The sequence below is a fragment of the Lynx canadensis genome, chromosome B3 (assembly GCF_007474595.2).
Source record: "Lynx canadensis isolate LIC74 chromosome B3, mLynCan4.pri.v2, whole genome shotgun sequence".
NCBI classification, from domain to species: Eukaryota; Metazoa; Chordata; class Mammalia; order Carnivora; family Felidae; genus Lynx; species Lynx canadensis.
In genome coordinates this window covers 98,333,688-98,352,563 of record NC_044308.2, presented here as the reverse complement: position 1 = coordinate 98,352,563, position 18,876 = coordinate 98,333,688, and the positions used below count along the sequence as shown (strand labels likewise).

General features: G+C 41.4%; 1 protein-coding gene across 9 annotated transcripts in view; it reads left to right on the top strand.

Annotated features, from left to right (window-relative positions):
* Positions 1 to 18,876, top strand: part of NIN (ninein) — a 97,134-nt gene that overhangs the window by 43,139 nt on the left and 35,119 nt on the right. For 8 of the 9 annotated variants that reach the window (XM_030319080.1, XM_030319076.1, XM_030319074.1 and 5 more), the window contains exons 5-13: positions 4,254 to 4,293; positions 5,800 to 5,990; positions 10,103 to 10,249; positions 10,718 to 10,885; positions 11,377 to 11,513; positions 11,821 to 11,961; positions 12,200 to 12,374; positions 15,084 to 15,194; positions 15,583 to 15,672. In XM_030319080.1, coding sequence (XP_030174940.1) covers positions 4,254 to 4,293; positions 5,800 to 5,990; positions 10,103 to 10,249; positions 10,718 to 10,885; positions 11,377 to 11,513; positions 11,821 to 11,961; positions 12,200 to 12,374; positions 15,084 to 15,194; positions 15,583 to 15,672 — 1,200 coding nt within the window. The remainder of the gene's footprint in view (positions 1 to 4,253; positions 4,294 to 5,799; positions 5,991 to 10,102; positions 10,250 to 10,717; positions 10,886 to 11,376; positions 11,514 to 11,820; positions 11,962 to 12,199; positions 12,375 to 15,083; positions 15,195 to 15,582; positions 15,673 to 18,876) is intronic. The other variant, XM_030319079.1, reaches the window with a different exon arrangement.

The window sequence follows — 18,876 nt, the reverse complement described above, 5'->3', positions numbered from 1 at the left end:
ATGGTAATAGGACTTAAGTACTGCTGATTTAATGGGAACAAAGGGATTCCCTGGTTTTAATTTACACTTCTTTGCTGTTGAAATGAGTCTTTCCCCATATTTATTTGTGTTGCCTTTTATGTGAATTGTCTCTTTGTATTCTTTGCATATCTATCTACTGGAATTGGCATTTTCTTACAAATTTATATGAATAACTGATAATTCCCCCCAGGCCACCTAAATTAATGCCTAAGTTTAAACATGGTAATGAAAATAAAATCTTCAAAAATAAATTTAATATGTACTACATAAACACATGTCCAATAAAAATAAGATTTTACAGTGCTTATTGTTTGCCAAGCACAATTTTAATTTTTTTTTTTTTAACATTTATTTATTTTTGAGACAGAGACAGAGCATGAACAGGGGAGGGGCAGAGAGAGAGGGAGACACAGAATCTGAAACAGGCTCCAGGCTCTGAGCTGTCAGCACAGAGCCTGACGCAGGGCTCGAACTCAAGGACCGTGAGATCGTGACCTGAGCCGAAGTCGGACGCTTAACCGACCAAGCCACCCAGGCGCCCCTGCCAAGCACAATTTTAAGCATTTTACCCAACTCTGTGAAATATGTACTACTTTATTCCCATTTTATAGATGGAGAAACTGAGGCAAAAAGCAATTAATAAATTTGTCCAGGCCAAATTCAGTAGTTAAGGGGCAGTATGGCTTCTTTGTCTGTGCTGTAACCCCCTTACTCTTATTAGTTTGGGGAAAGAACCAGGGAAGGAGAACAGTTGGGGAAGTACTGTCCTGAGAACTGAATCAGGTATGGGGGCGCCTGAGTGACTCACTCTGTTAAGTGTCTGACTTGATTTCTGCTCAGGTCATGATCTCATGGTCTTGAGATGGAGCCCTGCATTGGGCTCTGTGCTGAATGTGAAACCTGCTTAGGATTTTCTCTTTCCCTCTCTCCCTGTCCCTTGTTCGCTCACTCGCTCTCTCAAAATAAATAAGAAGTGAATCCAATATAGTCATCCAGTCCCATAGACTCACGAAATATTTGAAACAGTATGTTAAATCCTCTTGCTTCTCTGAACTGATTGCTCACTATTTTTATTTTATTTATTTATTTTTTTTTTTAATTTTTTTTTTTCAACGTTTATTTATTTTTGGGACAGAGAGAGACAGAGCATGAACGGGGGAGGGGCAGAGAGAGAGGGAGACACAGAATCGGAAACAGGCTCCAGGCTCTGAGCCATCAGCCCAGAGCCTGACGCGGGGCTCGAACTCACGGACCGCGAGATCGTGACCTGGCTGAAGTCGGACGCTTAACCGACTGCGCCACCCAGGCGCCCCGCTCACTATTTTTAAATGAATGGAGGGGCGCCTGGGTGGCTCAGTCGGTTGAGTGTCTGACTTCAGCTCAGGTCATGATCTCAGAGTTGGTGATTTCATGGCCCCGCATCAGGCTCTGTGCTGACAGCTCAGAGCTTGGAGCCTGCTTCACATTCTGTCTTCCTCTCTCTCTGCCCCTCCCCTGCTCGTGCTCTGTCTCTCTCTCTCAGAAATAAACAAACATTAAAGATAAATAAATAAATAAAATGAATGGAGAAGTGAGAAAATGTAAGCAATAAACTTTTAAGTAACTATACACACCTCATGACTTTAGGAATTGTTACCAAGGGGGTTTTGAAGGTGTGTTTCTCTTTTAGATCCTCAGACTAAATAATGTGGACTGACTAGTCTTCAAATTTGCTGATTCTTTCTTCCTGCCAGTTCTAATCTGCCATTCAAATTCTCTAGTGAATTTTTGCATTTTCCCATCTATGTGTCCCAGTCGGGGCTTATTGGTGGGGCCCATTGATACTCTTCCTGTTTTTGTTCTGTCCATTTGTGCTGTTAAAAATCCTTTCCTCCTTGTGATTTAGTTTTATTTTGACCAGTGGTTCTTAGATCATAGAAACCTATTTTATTTGTTTTAAGCAGATTTAAGGGATTCCATTTTAGGGCGCTTCCAAATTATATGCTGAATAATGAATGAATTTTCACAATTTGGAGATGCAAAAGTAGTATTAGTATAAGAATTTAAGTCTTTGCTCTGTGGGTAAGAAAATAAATATGCTGGGACAGACAGGACGCTTTTATTAGTGGAGCTTTATTGATTTAAATCATTTTATATGAAAACAGTAGAGCTCCGCCCAGAAATAATAATGTAAGAAAATTTACAGAGGGCTCTTTACCCCGCCGCTCCTTCCTTACCCCCACCATGCCTCATATATCCACTAGGTTTGAAATACGTCTTTAGGAGGAACTGTGGGCTGCTAAAATTGTAATCACAAACGAACAAGCAAAAATCACACTGTCCCCTAATTCTGTTTCCATAACTACCATGTATATTAGTGACTTTCAGTTGTAATCTGAATGAGTTGTAGTGAAATTGTACATTGTGAGTTATGGCTTTTTGAGGTCTTCTGCATGGCATGAACGATCAACCTCAGCATTGTCAGTCTGGAGTTTTAGTTTAGTGTGACAAAACTGGGGAAACTCTCTGATGCTGTCTTCAGTGTCTTTCCAAGTAAAATATGGAACTGTGAAATTCTGGTATACAACGGTCCTTTAATTAATTGGAGAGGACCAGCATGAGTGAGTATGGGGTGGAAAAAGACATGCTTGGGTTGCCTGAAAGAGGACCTCCACTCATATCAACTTGAATGGGATACTGAAAGTCAACGTTTAATCTAAGAATTTAGGGTGGTACACTCTTTGCCGTAGGGATGCCAGCTCTTGGAGACTGGAGTTAATCAGGCTTATTTTCCTGTTGAGTTTATTGAGGATTCCAGGAAATCAGATCATCTTGTACAGTTCAACCATCACAGAGAAAGGGCTGGGTATTTGTTATCGAAAGCAGTTTCTTTCATCAAGTTGAATCTCTGCTGAGACAGCAGCCAGGTTTTGAAAGGGGGATGCACCTTTTCTCAACAGGGTTTCCTGCCATGGTTGTAAAATCTCCCAACAGGAGTGATTAGGCACCTCGCGGGCTGGCCAAGGGCCACCGCGACCTACTTGTTGCCACTGACCAGAAGCAGACCTGTGCTGCGCTTGGCTGGTGGACAAATGTCCAGAGTTTGGTTCTGATTGTGTCCTGGCTGGGTGCTTTCATGCAGTACACACACTATAAAATGTATGATGTGACCTGAAAAAGACCAGTAGTAACATAGCACAATAGGGGCAAAATGGTCCAGTTCAGGTAAATTTCACTGCTTCTAATGCAATTTACTGGTAACATGTATTTTCTTTAACTTGAGCTTTCTAGCCCACCTGTTTGGGGTTGCATCTCTGTCTCCTCCCTCACTGTATCACAGACATGCTAGGCTCATTCTTACCTCTGTGCTTCAGCAAATAGCAGCTGCTCCTTTCTTTTCACATGGCTGTCTCCTGCTCACCCTTCAGGTCTCAGTTTAGATGTTGCTTCTTTCAGGAAGTCTACCCAGATCTCCTAAGTCTGAAGGATCCTATTTAGATACCCTCATAGTATTTGAACTTCTACATCATAACACTTTTTATAGGCTTTTTAATTTTTTTATTAATTTTTAAATGCTTATTTATTTTTTGAGAGAGAGACAGACAATGCCAAGTGGGGGAAGGGCAGAGAGAGAGGAGACACAGAATCCGAAGCAGGCTTCAGGCTCCAAGCTGTCAGCACAGAGCCTGACGCAGGGCTTGAACCCAGGAGACATGAGATCGTGACCTGAGCTGAAGTCGGATGCTGAACTGACTGAGCCACCCAGGCGCCCCTCCATCACACTTAATACACTACAGTATTATACTTTGTTTTCTTGTCTGCATGTCTTCATTAGCATTTAAACTTGTTGAGGCAAGAAATGTGTCTGTTCTGTTCATAGTTGTATCCTGAAGTTGTATCATAACACTTGGCACCCAATAAACATTGAAGAACAGATTCATAAATGCATGGTGTGAATTTTTGTTGGTTGATGGATTCTGAATATTTGCTTTGGCTTGGTTTTATCGGCTGTGACAGGTTTAGCTGTTGAATAAGTGAATTTGCAAATGTGAAAGGCAAATCCCTAGTGAGATAGTGCGGGTGGCTAAGTGGTGTTTCTTAGGTGTCTCTTCTCGATTTGCTGGTTGACTAAGGATGGTCCACCCGAAAGGTTCTGAATCATGTGACTTACTCAGGTGATGATCCCAGAGTTTTTCCTGGAAAAACTGAATATTTACTAAAGCACACTAATCTTTTCTTCTTGCCTTCTCTAGCACTGGAAGACACAGCGCAGTGAAGAGTATGAAGCGGAAGGTAGGAACTGTGTGTGTGTTGGAGCCTGCCTGGAAAGGAAGGGCTGCCATTCCCAGGGCACTTTCCACGTCCCCATTTCCTGCATCTCTTCTTAGCCTTCTTCCCAACAAACAGCCTTGCATGCTGGAGGCCCGCTAAGAAGTAACGTTAAGAACAACAGCAACAACAAAAAAATCCATTCCCAATGGAAAGTTCGTAGTTTTAAAATCCCAGCATTTTAACCTCACACAAGGTATGGCAACTAAGATGTAGAATTTCACTTATGGGTTAATTACTCTCTTAGGCAAACTTTCAAATTAACCTATTTAGTGTTGAACTGCTGGGGCCAGCAGATGGCACTGTAGTTCAGCTGACAGAATTTGAGCCCACCTCACAGCCTACCCTGGCTGTACTCTACTTAAGTGTAATTACTGTGTTCTCTATGTCTCTAACCTGGAAAGACACAGCAGTAATGAACTTAATTTGTTCAATAAGTAGTAACGGTAGCACTAAATGCTCTTCTCAACCCTCTAAGGTTCTTCCAGGCACACAAAACTGTCCTAGTAATTATCTCATGATTAAGTACTGACTTTATAAAACTCTCGTATGTAAGTGGAAAGTTTAATTAGAATTTATGATAGAGGATAAGTAAATTTTGATTTTTAAATGAGTTTGATCCTTACGTTTTCAAATAAAATTTATCCTTAATGTATAGGTAACTAGCAACTTGTAGTTTACAACCATTTATTCTTTCAAGTTGGTTTGTTTGTAGGTCAGAATATTTAAATGTGTAAACAGGCTAATCCTGAGACTTTTATTATTTTATGATATTTATTATGAAATCATTTCCTTCTTAGTAAAAGCAGTTCTAGTGCTTAGACCAGAAAGAAAGTGGTGATTAGATAAAGTCTGGTAGCTGTAGTTGAGGCAGGGCTGATAAATCTCTTTGGAATGGTTCTCAACTAGCCTTCTCTTCCAGTTACATCCAAGCCTTAAGCCTGTGCATGTTTTCAGTTGGAATAAAACAGACTAGAACCTTGGTATGCTTGCAAAGGAGATATTTCTCGTGTGGTATAGAAAAATGTGCCTGTTTGCTCTTGTTGCAGCCTAAGAACCAGTGGTTCCATTTCATTTGGACTACAGATTCAAATCAAGATGGAATCAGCATTTCTAGTCTCTTTCTTATAATACTTACTTTCTTTTTTTTTTTTTAATTTTTTTTAATATTTATTTATTTATTTTTGAGACAGAGAGAGACAGAGCATGAACGGGGGAGGGGCAGAGAGAGAGGGAGACACAGAATCGGAAGCAGGCTCCAGGCTCCGAGCCATCAGCCCAGAGCCTGACGCGGGGCTCGAACTCACAAACCGCGAGATCGTGACCTGAGCTGAAGTCGGACACTCAACCGACTGAGCCACCCAGGCGCCCCTTTAATACTTACTTTCAAAAAGCACAGTTTTCTTTGAGAATAGGCTCTCTCTCTTTGCGATTCCTTTGGGAACAGCACAATATATGTTTTTATTTCAGGCCAGTTAAGATTTTGGAACCCAGATGACTTGAATGCCTCACAAAGTGGGTCTTCTGCTCCCCAAGACTGGATAGAAGAGAAACTGCAGGAGGTTTGTGAAGATCTGGGGATCACCCGTGATGGTCACCTGAACCGAAAGAAGCTGGTCTCCATCTGTGAGCAGTATGGCCTGCAGAATATCGATGGAGAGGTAAGCCTTGCATCATATTCAGGAATAATAATCATGATGAAATCTGAACTGGTCACAGGCTAGGAACAGCCATATTTTGCCTTCCTGCAGCATGTTACAGAGATTTCATTCTCTTTTTTTCCTAGGAGATAAGCCTTGAAGATTCTTTCGTAAGAAGCTTGTGTTGGGTTGTGGGAAAAAAACCCAAACCTGACAATAGCTGACACTCATTGAACCCATAGTACGTGACCCTCACTGTGCTAAGCATGTTACCCCACATTATTACTAGACACTAACCAGCTTGGTGTGGCCACCATGTCAGATATATCTGTAGAAGTGGCATTCACAAAACACAATGTGAGAAGGACCTGGAGGAAGGATTATGCAGGGAGTTCAGAAGATCTGAATTGGGAGAATATTTCAAAGGCTAGACTGATGAGTTTAGGTTTTTGGAGAGAAGATCTCAGTATCAACCCTGCATTCTTCAGCAGATTGAGTAACATACAAGAAAAACTTAGATCCTGAGGATGGTCTGAGCTGCTTTTATGGGGTATATTGGTGTGCGGACAGCCTTTGGCTAGGAGACCAGCCAGCCAGGAGCTATCACAATATTCTGGTCATGAGGAAATGGAAAATGGTGGGCTGGTGGTTTTGAAGATACAGAAGAATCTTGAAGGACCCCACCCCCGCCAAAAGACTCTTGCTTGGTAAAATTCTGAGCTTTATGTTTTCTGAAAAGTTAAGATGGGAACTGGCAGGACTGGGTGCTTAAAAAGCCATGAAATATAAGAACATAAATAATCCTAAGATATGTCTTTCAAAGAGCTGAAAATAAGGACTGGAGGTTAGGGCTACAGTTGTAGTTTGGGGAATCTTTGATTAGAATGCTATTTGAAACCATACTGCCTGCTTGTTCAGGGGATAAATGATATTATTTTCCTAAACCAAAAACAGATTTATCATCAAAAGCTACCAAGTAGCCTCATTTGCAGAAGAGATTTTTTTCCTCCTCCTCTGTAGTATGTGTGACTTTTATATACCCATTGACTACCTTTTTAATGGCTCAGTGGTCATTTATTTTCCAGTGTTGTTGAGTTGTAACATTAAATTCATCCTCCTAAATTATAAACCCAGTGCAGTATGCAGAACCTTGGGATGTTTTGCCAAGAAATACTGCACAATACTGCACAAACTTGGATTATTTATCTAAGAACAATTCTTGGAATAAACTGTAGCCATTTGTGGGGAATTGCATTTTCTTCTGTGGTGGAATTTCTAAAACGCAAGGAAAGAAGTAGCTTATTTAGTTATTTTCCTCTCATCCAAGGATGAGTAAAAGATTGCTCATTGAGTATAGCTTTTACTTAATGTTTCCCCCACCAAAAAAAAAAAAAAAAAAAGTCATGAAATACTATAGTACTTTGTACTATTAGCTCTCGACCACAGAGGAGCTGAAAGTTCAAGATGATCTCATCCACAAGCAACTTGGGATCATAGGATTTTATGACTGAAAGCAATTTTAGATTTAGTCATCTCCTCGTTTTCTAGATAAAGAAAGTGATGTCGCTGCTGCTTGTTGCCGTTACCAGGAAGGGGAACTAGACTCACTGTCTCACGTACTATGCTTTCCAGAAGAAAGGACTGCTGTACGGCAGGGAGGGCACATGCCAAATATGGCCCGAAGTTTTGAGTTGCTTTTGTTGTTTGTTCTTTTGGTATGCCCAATGTTTAAAAATTGAACTCTTGCTACACTTTTTTAAAATCAGATTTTTCTAAAAACCCAAAGATTTGACTCCCATTTTGCTAGCCGGGAGAAGTGGCTGGCTAGCTCCTCTGGACAGGACACGCACTCGTGTGTTCAGTTCCCTGGTTTACATGGCACTCCTTTGTAGTGTCTCAAAACCATCCTGCCTCATTCATTAATATCACCTTCCTGGCCTCTCTGGGTATTTGGGTTTGTTACCCTATTCTAGTGCATTATGTCCCAATGTATACCTTGGGAAATCAACCATCCAGAGACCTGCCTGGCTGGTGTGTCGTGAGGAGTAAGAATGTCCTCAGGGTTCTGGATCTGGCTCCTGCACAGACTGCGGAGGTGCCCCACTTGCCCATTTGACTTGTCTTCTATTTAGCCCAACCCTGCCTTTTTCTGAATCCACAACCTTCTATTCACCACTCGCCTACTCCCCCCATGTACAATAACTGGTGGGACTCACCTGCTCCTCCACTTTGAATGAATGAGGTGATGGGTTTTTAGGCAGTCTGGAAGCTGTGCATCAATTTGGCCAGGGTCACAAGGCCAAGCAGTGTGGAGCTAAGGTTAGAGCCAAAATACGATTGTTCACTTCAGTCAGCACACCTGGATTTTACTGTGACTTACGGTTTGATGATCCCGAGAGCCTAGTCCTCTAAGAAAGTGTTCTTTGGGTTGGTAAGAACAAGACAGAACTGCTGAGGGATCTTAGTGACCTCAGAATCCCACCCAAATACCTTTCCATTGGTTTTACCATATAATTCTCTATTAGAAACTGTTCCTCTTCCAAAGATTTCCACTCTTTAGAATGGTTTCTTGTTTCAGAGTCCTCACCAGAGGAAGTGGTATTAAAAAAAGAATAGAGACAGATGTTTCCTATTGGATGTGAATTGGAAAGAAGCATTGGAGATAAAAGAAATGCCTCAGGCACTTCCATGAAGAATAAAATCAACAATTATGAGATGATGAATCCTAGCAATAGTCCAGACTTACAAAATGGATATTGAAACTTTGAAGATGTGTTACAAAGAGGCCTTTGTTAGAATGGACCCAGTTGCAGACTCTAATGCCTTCAGATTAAATATGTTGCTTACCCTGTGGGCATCACCTGAGAACTTGTTAAAGATTCAGAATCTCAGACCCCACCCCCAGATTTAACTGTATCAGAGTCTGCATTTTAACAAGATCCTCAGGTGATTTCTGTTCTGTACAATGGAGGGGTGTCTGTATAGAAAAACTTAAGCCCCCAAAGGAAAGAGGAATCCAACTGCCAGGAAAAAAAGAGCTCATTGCCTTTCCTCCCTATTCTGTGGTGTCAGTGACTCATGCCGCTTTATCCATCCTTTCTATTCCTCTACTGCACTAAGGGAACAAACCGTCTTGTAGGCAAGGCTCCGAAAGGACTACAGTCCAGTCTCTCCTTCCCCAATTACATGATGAGGACTACTGGATTACCGTTAAAGGGCACAAAACAGCCAGGCAAAATTCCCTTCTCTTTACATCTCTTGGGGTCCTTCTGTTGGACACACACAAAATCTTTCCTATCCGACCTTCATTTCTCCTATGCTAAAGCATTAAAACAAACCCCAATACATGCAGTCCTGTTCCAAGTAGTGCTCTAAATCCCCGAGTCATGAGTTTCAGACCCAAACTCTTAGATCATTGCACTCTGTCCCAGACCAAATTCTGCTGTGCCAACATACCAATTGCAAAAATTCAATATAAACAAAATATCGTGTTGAGTCACCACAATATAATAGTTTAATGACTGTCCAAACTTATTTCTATTGTTACAACACTGGGAAGCTATATCTTTATATTTTTTAATCCATAAGGATAATGTGTAGCAACATTAAATATTTCCCATTTGGGGCGCCTGGGTGGCTCAGTCCATTAAGCATCCCACTTCAGCTCAGGTCATGATCTCATGGTTCGTGGGTTTGAGCCCCGCATCAAGCTCTGTGCTCACAGCTCAGAGCCTGGAGCCTGTTTCAGATTCTGTGACTCCCTCTCTCTCTCTGCACCCTCCCCCGCTTACCCTCTATCTCTCTGTGTCTCTCAAAAATAAATAAATGTTTAAAAAAATTTTTTTTAATTAAAAAAAAAAGATTACCCATTTTACGAGTGTGAGTGAAAAAGAAAACAGTTAATTGCTAAATTGCCTAGGATTATGAAAATGGATGTTTATACTTAGCTTGTGGAGGAGGAAGGACATATTACTGAAAAGAAAAATAAATTCAGTGAAATGAGAATAAAGGGACATGTTATATTTCTGGAGCCTTGGGGTCAACAAGAGTGGTGCCAGTTTCTATTGGCCACGAATGTACTTTGGGCCTTGTGTTATTTTGAGGGAAATACTTAAATGGTTACTCTTTTCCAGATGCTTGAGGAAGTCTTCCATAATCTTGATCCTGATGGTACAATGAGCGTAGAAGATTTTTTCTATGGCTTATTCAAAAATGGAAAATCCCTCACACCATCAGCATCTACTCCATATAGACAGTTGAAAAGGCACCTCTCCATGCAGGTGAGAGAGAAATAGGAAGTGGTTTCTTTGTGAGCAGAAGTTAAAACCCACTTGAATAGTTTCTAATGAATTAATCTGTTGTTTGAAGAAGAATAAGGAGAAAGAAGCAAAAGAAGAAGAAAGACTAAACCATTGGGAAGGAAAAGTTGGGTTTGAAAAATGACCATAAATTACAGAGTGGGAAGCCACTAATTATGCCCCTTAATGTTAGTTGTGGGTCCAAAGAAACCTGGTGTTAAGACACGTCTCATCTATGTCAAGGATCTCCCTACCAGAGCAACTGTTTTTGATAAGTTTTGCATTCTTGACTCCCTTGGGAAAGAAAGATCAAAGGGGCTGCGTGACTTTATTTTTTTTTTAATAGTGTTAGAAAGACACGGCTTCTGCTCAGTGTGGTCAGGACGGACCAGTTTGGGTCAATGTCTGGTTGAAAGGCCTGACCTTGCTCAAGTCTCTTTCTTCTCCCAGTCCTTCGATGAGAGTGGACGACGTACCACAACCCCATCAGCAATGACAAGTACCATTGGCTTTCGGGTCTTCTCCTGCCTGGATGATGGGATGGGCTATGCATCAGTGGAGAAAATACTCGACTCCTGGCAGGAAGAGGGCATTGAGAACAGCCAGGAGATCCTGAAGGTGTGGCAGCTAAAATGAGAGAGAAATGACAGACTGGGGAAGGGTTGAAAAAGTCCAGAGCTTTTGAAACTGATTTGATCTGATTTAATTTGATTTATCCTTAATGATTCTTCTGTTCACAAGCTCTCAGAAATAAGAAGTAACTTTTCTTACCCCCTTTAACCAGGAGTCTGTTGCTAACTACTTCCCATGTTTTTAACACCAAAACTATTGACAAGTGCAATGCTCTTAACTGATCTCTGGCTGGTAAAGATTAGAGTTATACTATTGTATTTATTTACAGCGCTAGAGAATATTTTGTTAAACATGCACGTAAGCATGTATGATTTCCTTAGAACTTCAATTGAAGGTTGTTCCCAAGCAGTCACTAAAGAAATGTGATCATCCAACTTCTTGACTGTACATTCACTTCTCTGGGTTTGTATACCCTTCACAGCTTCCGCTTTAGAGGACAGAACTTGTAATTATCTTGAACTTGTTCTGATTTCTAGGCCTTGGATTTCAGCCTTGATGGGAATGTCAACCTGACAGAATTGACACTGGCTCTTGAAAATGAACTTTTGGTCACCAAGAATGGCATTCACCAGGCAGCTCTGGCCAGCTTTAAGGCTGAGATCCGGCATTTGCTGTGAGTTGCTTGGAAGGTCCACCCGCCCTATTCCCTTTCCTGCTTGCCCAGCAAGTCCTTTAGAGGCCTGTGACACATTCTGTATGCAAATGGAGCTAATCTCCTATCATCTCACTATTGTGAAAATTAAGTAACGCTTAGATTTGCAGGTGGGCTTCTGAAGGAAGCTGTGGAAGTGTTTATTTTGGAAGGGTTTTGGTTGCCTTGGTTTTGTTTTTGTACTGAAGCCAGCCAGAGGAGAACTTTTTTGGGTCCACCTGTTGCTTAGAGATGGTTTCCCTTTAACTTGGTCTATTTCTCTTTCAAGGGAGCGAGTTGATCAAGTGGTCAGAGAGAAAGAGAAGCTACGGTCAGATCTGGACAAAGCTGAGAAGCTCAAGTCTCTAATGGCTTCCGAGGTGGATGATCACCATGCGGCCATCGAGCGGCGCAATGAGTACAACCTCAGGTGGGACTGGCGGGGCCAGGGCCCTCTTTCCCACCACACTAGCCAGGGTGGTGGGGCTCAGTCTGCCTGCCTGCTCAGCCACACCTGGCTGGAGGGACGCAGGTGTGGTCGAGCCTTAAGGAAAGCAGGACCCAGTAGATCTTTCCATCTCTAGGACTCTGTGTTTCCATTTTTGGTGGGTCTGCATAAGGACCTCTGAGGGTCTTACTGGCAGCTTATTGGTCTTTCCTCCTCACAGGAAACTGGATGAAGAGTACAAGGAGCGAATAGCAGCCTTAAAGAATGAACTCCGAAAGGAGAGAGAACAGATCCTGCAACAGGTGGGCAAGCAGCGCTTGGAACTTGAGCAGGAAATTGAAAAGGCAAAAACAGAAGAGAACTACATCCGGGACCGCCTTGCCCTCTCTTTAAAGGTAGTCATCCTCTTAGTTCTCTGGTCCGTGTCCCTGCTGGGAACGCCACATGGAAGACCACAGCTCTGGAAAGAGGGCAGGTCTGCCCAGGGTGGAGTCCCAGGATTCCCGTACATTTGTCCTGCTGGGTCATGACCCAGACGTGACAGAGCCCCTGCTGGGATCTAGATTGCAGGAGTGTCCAGGCTTCTGGTGTGCCCGCGGTGTCAATCAGTAGATCTTGTTCTTCTCACCCCTTGTAGTTGCACTGAGTCATTAGGGCTCTTTGGCACCTGGTTGATGACTTCTCTCTTCCCTGTCCCCCACCCGATTCTGAGCAGATGGCATGGTCTCCTGCCACACACAGGTCGTCAGCTTTGTTTCTTTGCTTCCAAATATGTCTTTTGCCTTATACATCCTCTCCTCTTTTCTCGTGTCTCAGTAGAGGAAACGATCCTTCTCTTCACTGGACTCTGATACGGTGCAGCCTACTTCCATTCTGGATACCACTACTTACCGGAAAACCTCGATCACGTTATCCAGACCTGTTTCCTAATGTACAAAATGGGCACCATTGTAATATCTGCCTCATAGCACATTTAATATGGGGACTAAATGAGATGCTGCATATGCAGCCTGTAAAAGGAAATAAGTACGTGTAGTATATTAACTGTTGTTCCTGAAACTCCACACATCAAAAACTGAGCTAACTCTCCCACCCTAACCATCAAATCGCCTCTTTTTCTGAATTTTCTCCTTAATCTGTGTCATTACCATGAGGTGTCACAGGAGCTAAAACCCTCAGTCATCCCTGCTCATTAGTCTCTAAGTCCTGTTGGTGCTCTGAAACGTCTCTCAGATTTATCCCCTTCCTCCATTTCTGCAAGCTCTGAACAGGTTCAGAATTTCAGCTGACTTAGGTGCATCTTTTCTTCCATTCATCCAGCCTCCATATGGCCACTAGAGTTACATTACTAAAGAACACTAAAGAACTTAGTGAAGAACGTGCTGCTACCCTGTGTAAAAGTACAGTGTGGTAGCACTGAAGGCCCTTGGAAGGGCACTTGTCCTTATACTTTTCCACCCTCAGGTCCTGCCAGCAACCCCCTGAGCCATGCCCTTAATCCGACCACACCTGCCATCAGATCTCGCAGTTTCTCGGTGGGTTTTTATGCTCCTTCACTGCTTTTGCCAACACTGCAGACCACATGACTCTTTCATTCCCATTATGCTTCCTTTTTTCTTGACGGAAGATAGTGCATCACAGATAATTGTGTCTACATCTGTCTCCCTCCCCACTGTCCAGATTGTGTTTTCCTTATGGTCAGTAACAGAATCTGATTTGTTAGTTTCCAGAGCACCAGAACAGGCCCAATACACCACAGAGATTGCTCCTGTTTTGACATCTAAATTTAGACATGCTTTGAAAGCTTAGAGTTCTAGCACCGGCATTTTGGGAGAAAGTGTTTTTTTTGTTTTTTTTTTAGGAAAAAATTCTTCAAGCATACTCTTTTTCATTCCATATTGCTATGTGAAGAGTGTGAACTAGAATGTATTAAAAATATACTGGCTTTATATTCTTCTGGCAAAATACGCTTTGAAAATAATGTTCTTCCAATCAGCCTTTAACACTGGAATGGAACATATGTCAAAATGCATGTCTGTGTAGTTTTATTTTTTTAAACAAATGTGGGTGGAAATCTCTCCAACAAGTTTTATATATACAGAAAAAAAACCACCATTTGTGGACTTCTGTTCATGTGTTATTATAATAATTTCAATATACAAGTTATGAAAAACTTGTATGTGCAGCTTTTACACCATTAAGCCAAAATAAGGTTGTAAAGTAAATATCAACAAACTATATCTTTAATAAATGATATTAATTTTAGTTTTTTTTTTTAAGTTTATTTCAAGAGAGAGAGCGGACATAAATGGGGAAGGGGCAGACAGAGAGAGGGAGAGAGAGAATCCCAAGCAGGCCCCACACTGTCAGTGAAGAGCTCGACGTGGAGCTCAAACTCATGAACCATGAGATCATGACCTGAGCTGAAGTCGAGAGTGGCGGGCGATTGACCAACTGAGCCACCCAGGCTCCCCTAGTTATTCTACCTTTTTATGTTTTTTCCTGAGTTCTCTTTTGCTGATAGGTAGCCTGCAGCCAATTGTAACAATGTGTTGAGAATGTTTTTCCGTGTCATTAAATACTACATTCCAATGCTATTGGAGAGAAATACGATGCAAACCGTATATGTAACTTCAAATTTTCAAATGGCTGCATAAAAAGAAACAGGTGAATTTAATTGGAATCATTTTATTTAATCCAGTATCTCCAAAACATTATTTAGACTCCTAATCCATATACAAAAATTATTATTGAGCCATTTTATAGTTTTGCACTAACTTTTCAAAATCTACTGAGTATTTTACATACTTAGAGTACATCTCTATTTGTACTATACGTGTTTCAAGTGCTTAATATGTGCATGTGTCTGCTAACAGCTACCGTATTAGCATAGTTCTGTAGGATCAAAGAAAGGGGGCAAACTTTTGGGTTATAAGATAAATACCAATTTTTTAATCTTTACTTTTGTCTTCTGTAATCTACTGAAACTTTCAAGCTGAGCAAATTTTCTCAGTCTAGAGCATGAATTTATGCTTCATATAAAATGGTACAACAGTTTGCTAATTTTTAATCTGTGCCCATTTACTTTCCCCAAATTGCTTCAGGAAAACAGTCGTCTAGAAAATGAGCTTCTGGAAAATGCAGAGAAGTTGGCAGAGTATGAGAATCTGACAAATAGACTTCAGCGAAATTTGGAAAATGTGTTAGCAGAAAAGGTAAATCTGTTTGAATTTGATCTCCTGATATGCAGCCCAAAGTGTAGTTTATTCAAAAGAGCAGAAGCAATGCCACCAAGTAAATTTCTGTTAGGGAAGTATTTAGATGGCTAAAGTAAGCCGTCAGTTTTACAGGGATCTAATTTCAGAGATTGGATACAAGGGAAACATTGCGTATACGGAGAAATGACCCCTGCCTTAGTTGAACACATCACTCTAGAATGTTCTCCCATCATCCAGTTGGTAATGTTCTGCATAAATGTCACATTCCTTTCATACTCAAGAGACCATACTCTGGGTGAACACCGGAAACTGAGGCCTTTGGTGGGTTAAAGGTCCAAGACGGACACTTGGGGCAAATGAAAGCTGTGTCCTTGTCCTTTTCTAGTTTGGTGACCTTGATCCTAGCAGTGCTGAATTCTTTCTGCAAGAGGAGAGGCTGACACAGATGAGAAACGAATATGAGCAGCAGTGCAGGGTAAGTGACTAAAGAGAAATTAAGTCCAGGAGGGCCTGGGTTCAAATCCCACTTCACCATTTACTAGTGACCATAAGCATGTTACTTAATATGTGGGTTCCTCAGTTCCTCATCTATTACATGGTAAAAATAAGAGTACCTGCTCAGTAGGTTGTGAAGAATTAATGAGTGAATATATGTAAAGTGCTTAGAACAGAGCCTGGAACATAGAAAGCACTTAGCCCAAATGTTAGCTGTTATTATTTAGTACCCAGAATATTAGGGAATCATGCAAACTGCATTTAAGTCTGTTTTAGCTAGGTCAGAAATTGCTAGTGCTTAGGGGAGAATATAGTAGTTTTATTCCAGGTAGAGAAATATGTGGTCATGTGCATGTGCGTATTCCAAAATGAGCATTTTTTAAAAATGTTTGTTTATTTTTGAGAGAGAGAGGAAGACACAGAATCTGAAGCAGGCTCCAGGCTCTGAGTTGGACATGGGACTTGAACCCAAGAACCATGAGATCATGACCTGAGCCAAAGTCAGACACTTAAACCAACTGAGCCACCCAGGTGCCCCTAAAATGAGCCTTTCTTAAATTTTTTTTTTTTTTTAGAAAAACTCTTTAACGTTTTACTTATTTTTAAGACAGGGAGAGACAGAGCATGAACAGGGGAGGGTCAGAGAGAGGGAGACACAGAATCTGAAACAGGCTCCAGGCTCTGAGCTGTCTGCACAGAGCCCGATGCGGGGCTTGAACTCACGGACCGCAAGATCACGACCTGAGCCGAAGTCGGCCGCTTAACCAACTGAGCCACCCAGGCGCCCCTCTTAAATTTTTTTTAACATTTATTCATTTTTGAGAGACGGGCAGAGAGAGAGGGAGGGAGACAGAGAGTCCAAAGCAGGCTCCAGGCTCCGAGCTGTCAGCACAGAGTCGGATGTGGGGCTCAAACTCATGAATCGCGAGATCATGACCTGAGCTAAAGTCGGATGCTCACCCAACACCACACACCCCTGAAGTGAGCCTTTCTTAATCAAACACTGCAGACCTAATCTGATGTAAATTGCTTTTGTCCTGTGTGTGTGTGTGTGTGTGTGTGTGTGTGTGTGTGTGTGTGTGTGTGTTTTCCCTGGATACCTTATTTTATTTACAAAATGCAGATGAGGCAGAAACCACTCAGGGCTTTAGCTAGTAATAATTACAAATTCATACCAGAAGAGACAAAAACATTTTTATAAATAATGGGCATCTTTGATTTTTTTTTAACTCTCCTAAACTTAGGAATTTGGGATTTTTTTTCCCTTCTTGAATCACAAAAACTTGTTGATTTTAACAAGGTAGGTATAACTGAGTTCTGACTACTTTAGACGTAAATTGTATTTGTGCAGAAATGAGGAAAACAATCACTTTCTTATGAGGTTGCCCACAGCCTGCCTTCCCAGGAAATATATGTGCACATTTTGAGAAAAGAGATGAAACATTAATGCCACTTTTACAATTAAGTTTTGGCTCTCGGCTCTAATCAAGTAGAGGTGTTTTCCTTACAGTTCTTAAAAGTTAGGATTTCATTAGTAAAATCTGTCATCTCTACCTCCCCAAATCCATTCCATTATATTCTTAAACAGATTATACACCATTCACCCACATAGTTCACCATTTAGAGTGTACAATTCAGTGTCTTTTAGTATATTCACAGAATTGTACAATCACTACCATAGTTGATCTTAGAACGTTTTCATCACCCCAGAAAGAAACTCCCACTCCACTTAGCTGTAATCTCCCCCTAGGCAACTAATAATCCACCTTTTTTGTCTCTGGAGACTTGCCTATCCTTTACACTTCATATAAGTGGAATCCTACACTATGTGGTCCTTTGTGGCTGACCTCCTTCACTTCCCGTAGTGTTTTCAAGGTTCATCCATGTTGTAGTGAGTATCAGTGGTTTGTTTCTTTCTTTTTCTTTCTTTCTTTCTTTCTTTCTTTCTTTCTTTCTTTCTTTCTTTCTTTCTTTCCTTCCTTCCTTCCTTCCTTCCTTCCTTCCTTCCTTCCTTCCTTCTTTCCTTCTTTCTTTCTTCTTTCCTTCTTTCTTTCTTTTTTCAGTCTTTTAGTTTTACTTATTTTGACAGAGAGAGAGAAAGCAAGCAGGGGAGGGGCAGAGAGAGGGAGACAGACAGTGCAGAGCCCGATGCAGGGCTTGAACTCATGAATTGCAAGATCATGACCTGAGCCAAAATCACAAATCTGATGCTTCACCAACTGAGCTACCCAGGCACCGCTGACTTCCTTTCTTTTCACTGCTACATTATATTCCATTTTATGGCCATACCACATTTTATTTATCCATTCATTAGTTGATGAACATTGGGGTTAGTCTGACTGTTATGAATAATGCTGCTGTGAACATCTGTGCACAAGTTTTTATGTGGATATGTTTTCATTTCTCTTTGGTATATGTCTGGGGGTGCAACTGCTGGGTCATAAGATCACTGCATGTTTAACTTTTGGAGGAACTGCCAAACTTTTCCCAAGGGGTTTGCTCCATTTTACTTCCTACCAGTACGAGAGTTCCAATTTCTGTACATCACTGACAACAGTTGTTTTTGCTGTCTTCTGGAGTCGACCCATCCCTAGGGGTTATGAAGTGGTACCTCACTGTGTTTTTTATTTGCATTTCCCTGATGACTAATGATTTTGAGTATCTCTTCAAGGGCTTCTCAGAATATATCTCCTTTTTCTTTTTAAGCTTATTTATTTTGAGAGAGAGAGCATGAATGGGGTAGGGGCAGAGAGAGAGGGAGAGAGAGAATCCCAAGCAGGCTTTGTGTTGTCAGCGCAGAGCCTGATGCAGGGCCTGAACTCACGAACCACAAGATCATGACCTGAACCGAAGTCAAGAGTTGGATGCTTAACCAGCTGACTGAGACACCCAGGTGCCCCTGCATATCTCCTTTTCCAGGAAGGTCTATTCAGATCCTTTGCCTAATTTTTAAATGGATTGTCTTTTTATTATTGAGTTGTAATAGTTCCTTGTATACTCTAGTTAGAAGTCCCTTATCAGACCATGTAATTTGCAAAAGCTATCGTCCTATTCTGTGGGTTGTCTTCTTACTTTCATGATACCCTTCAAAATAAAAAGGTTTTGGTTTAGTGATGTCCAGTTTATCTTTTTTCTTTTGTTGCTTGTGCTTTTGCTGTCATGTATAAGACTTGTAGTGGTTTTT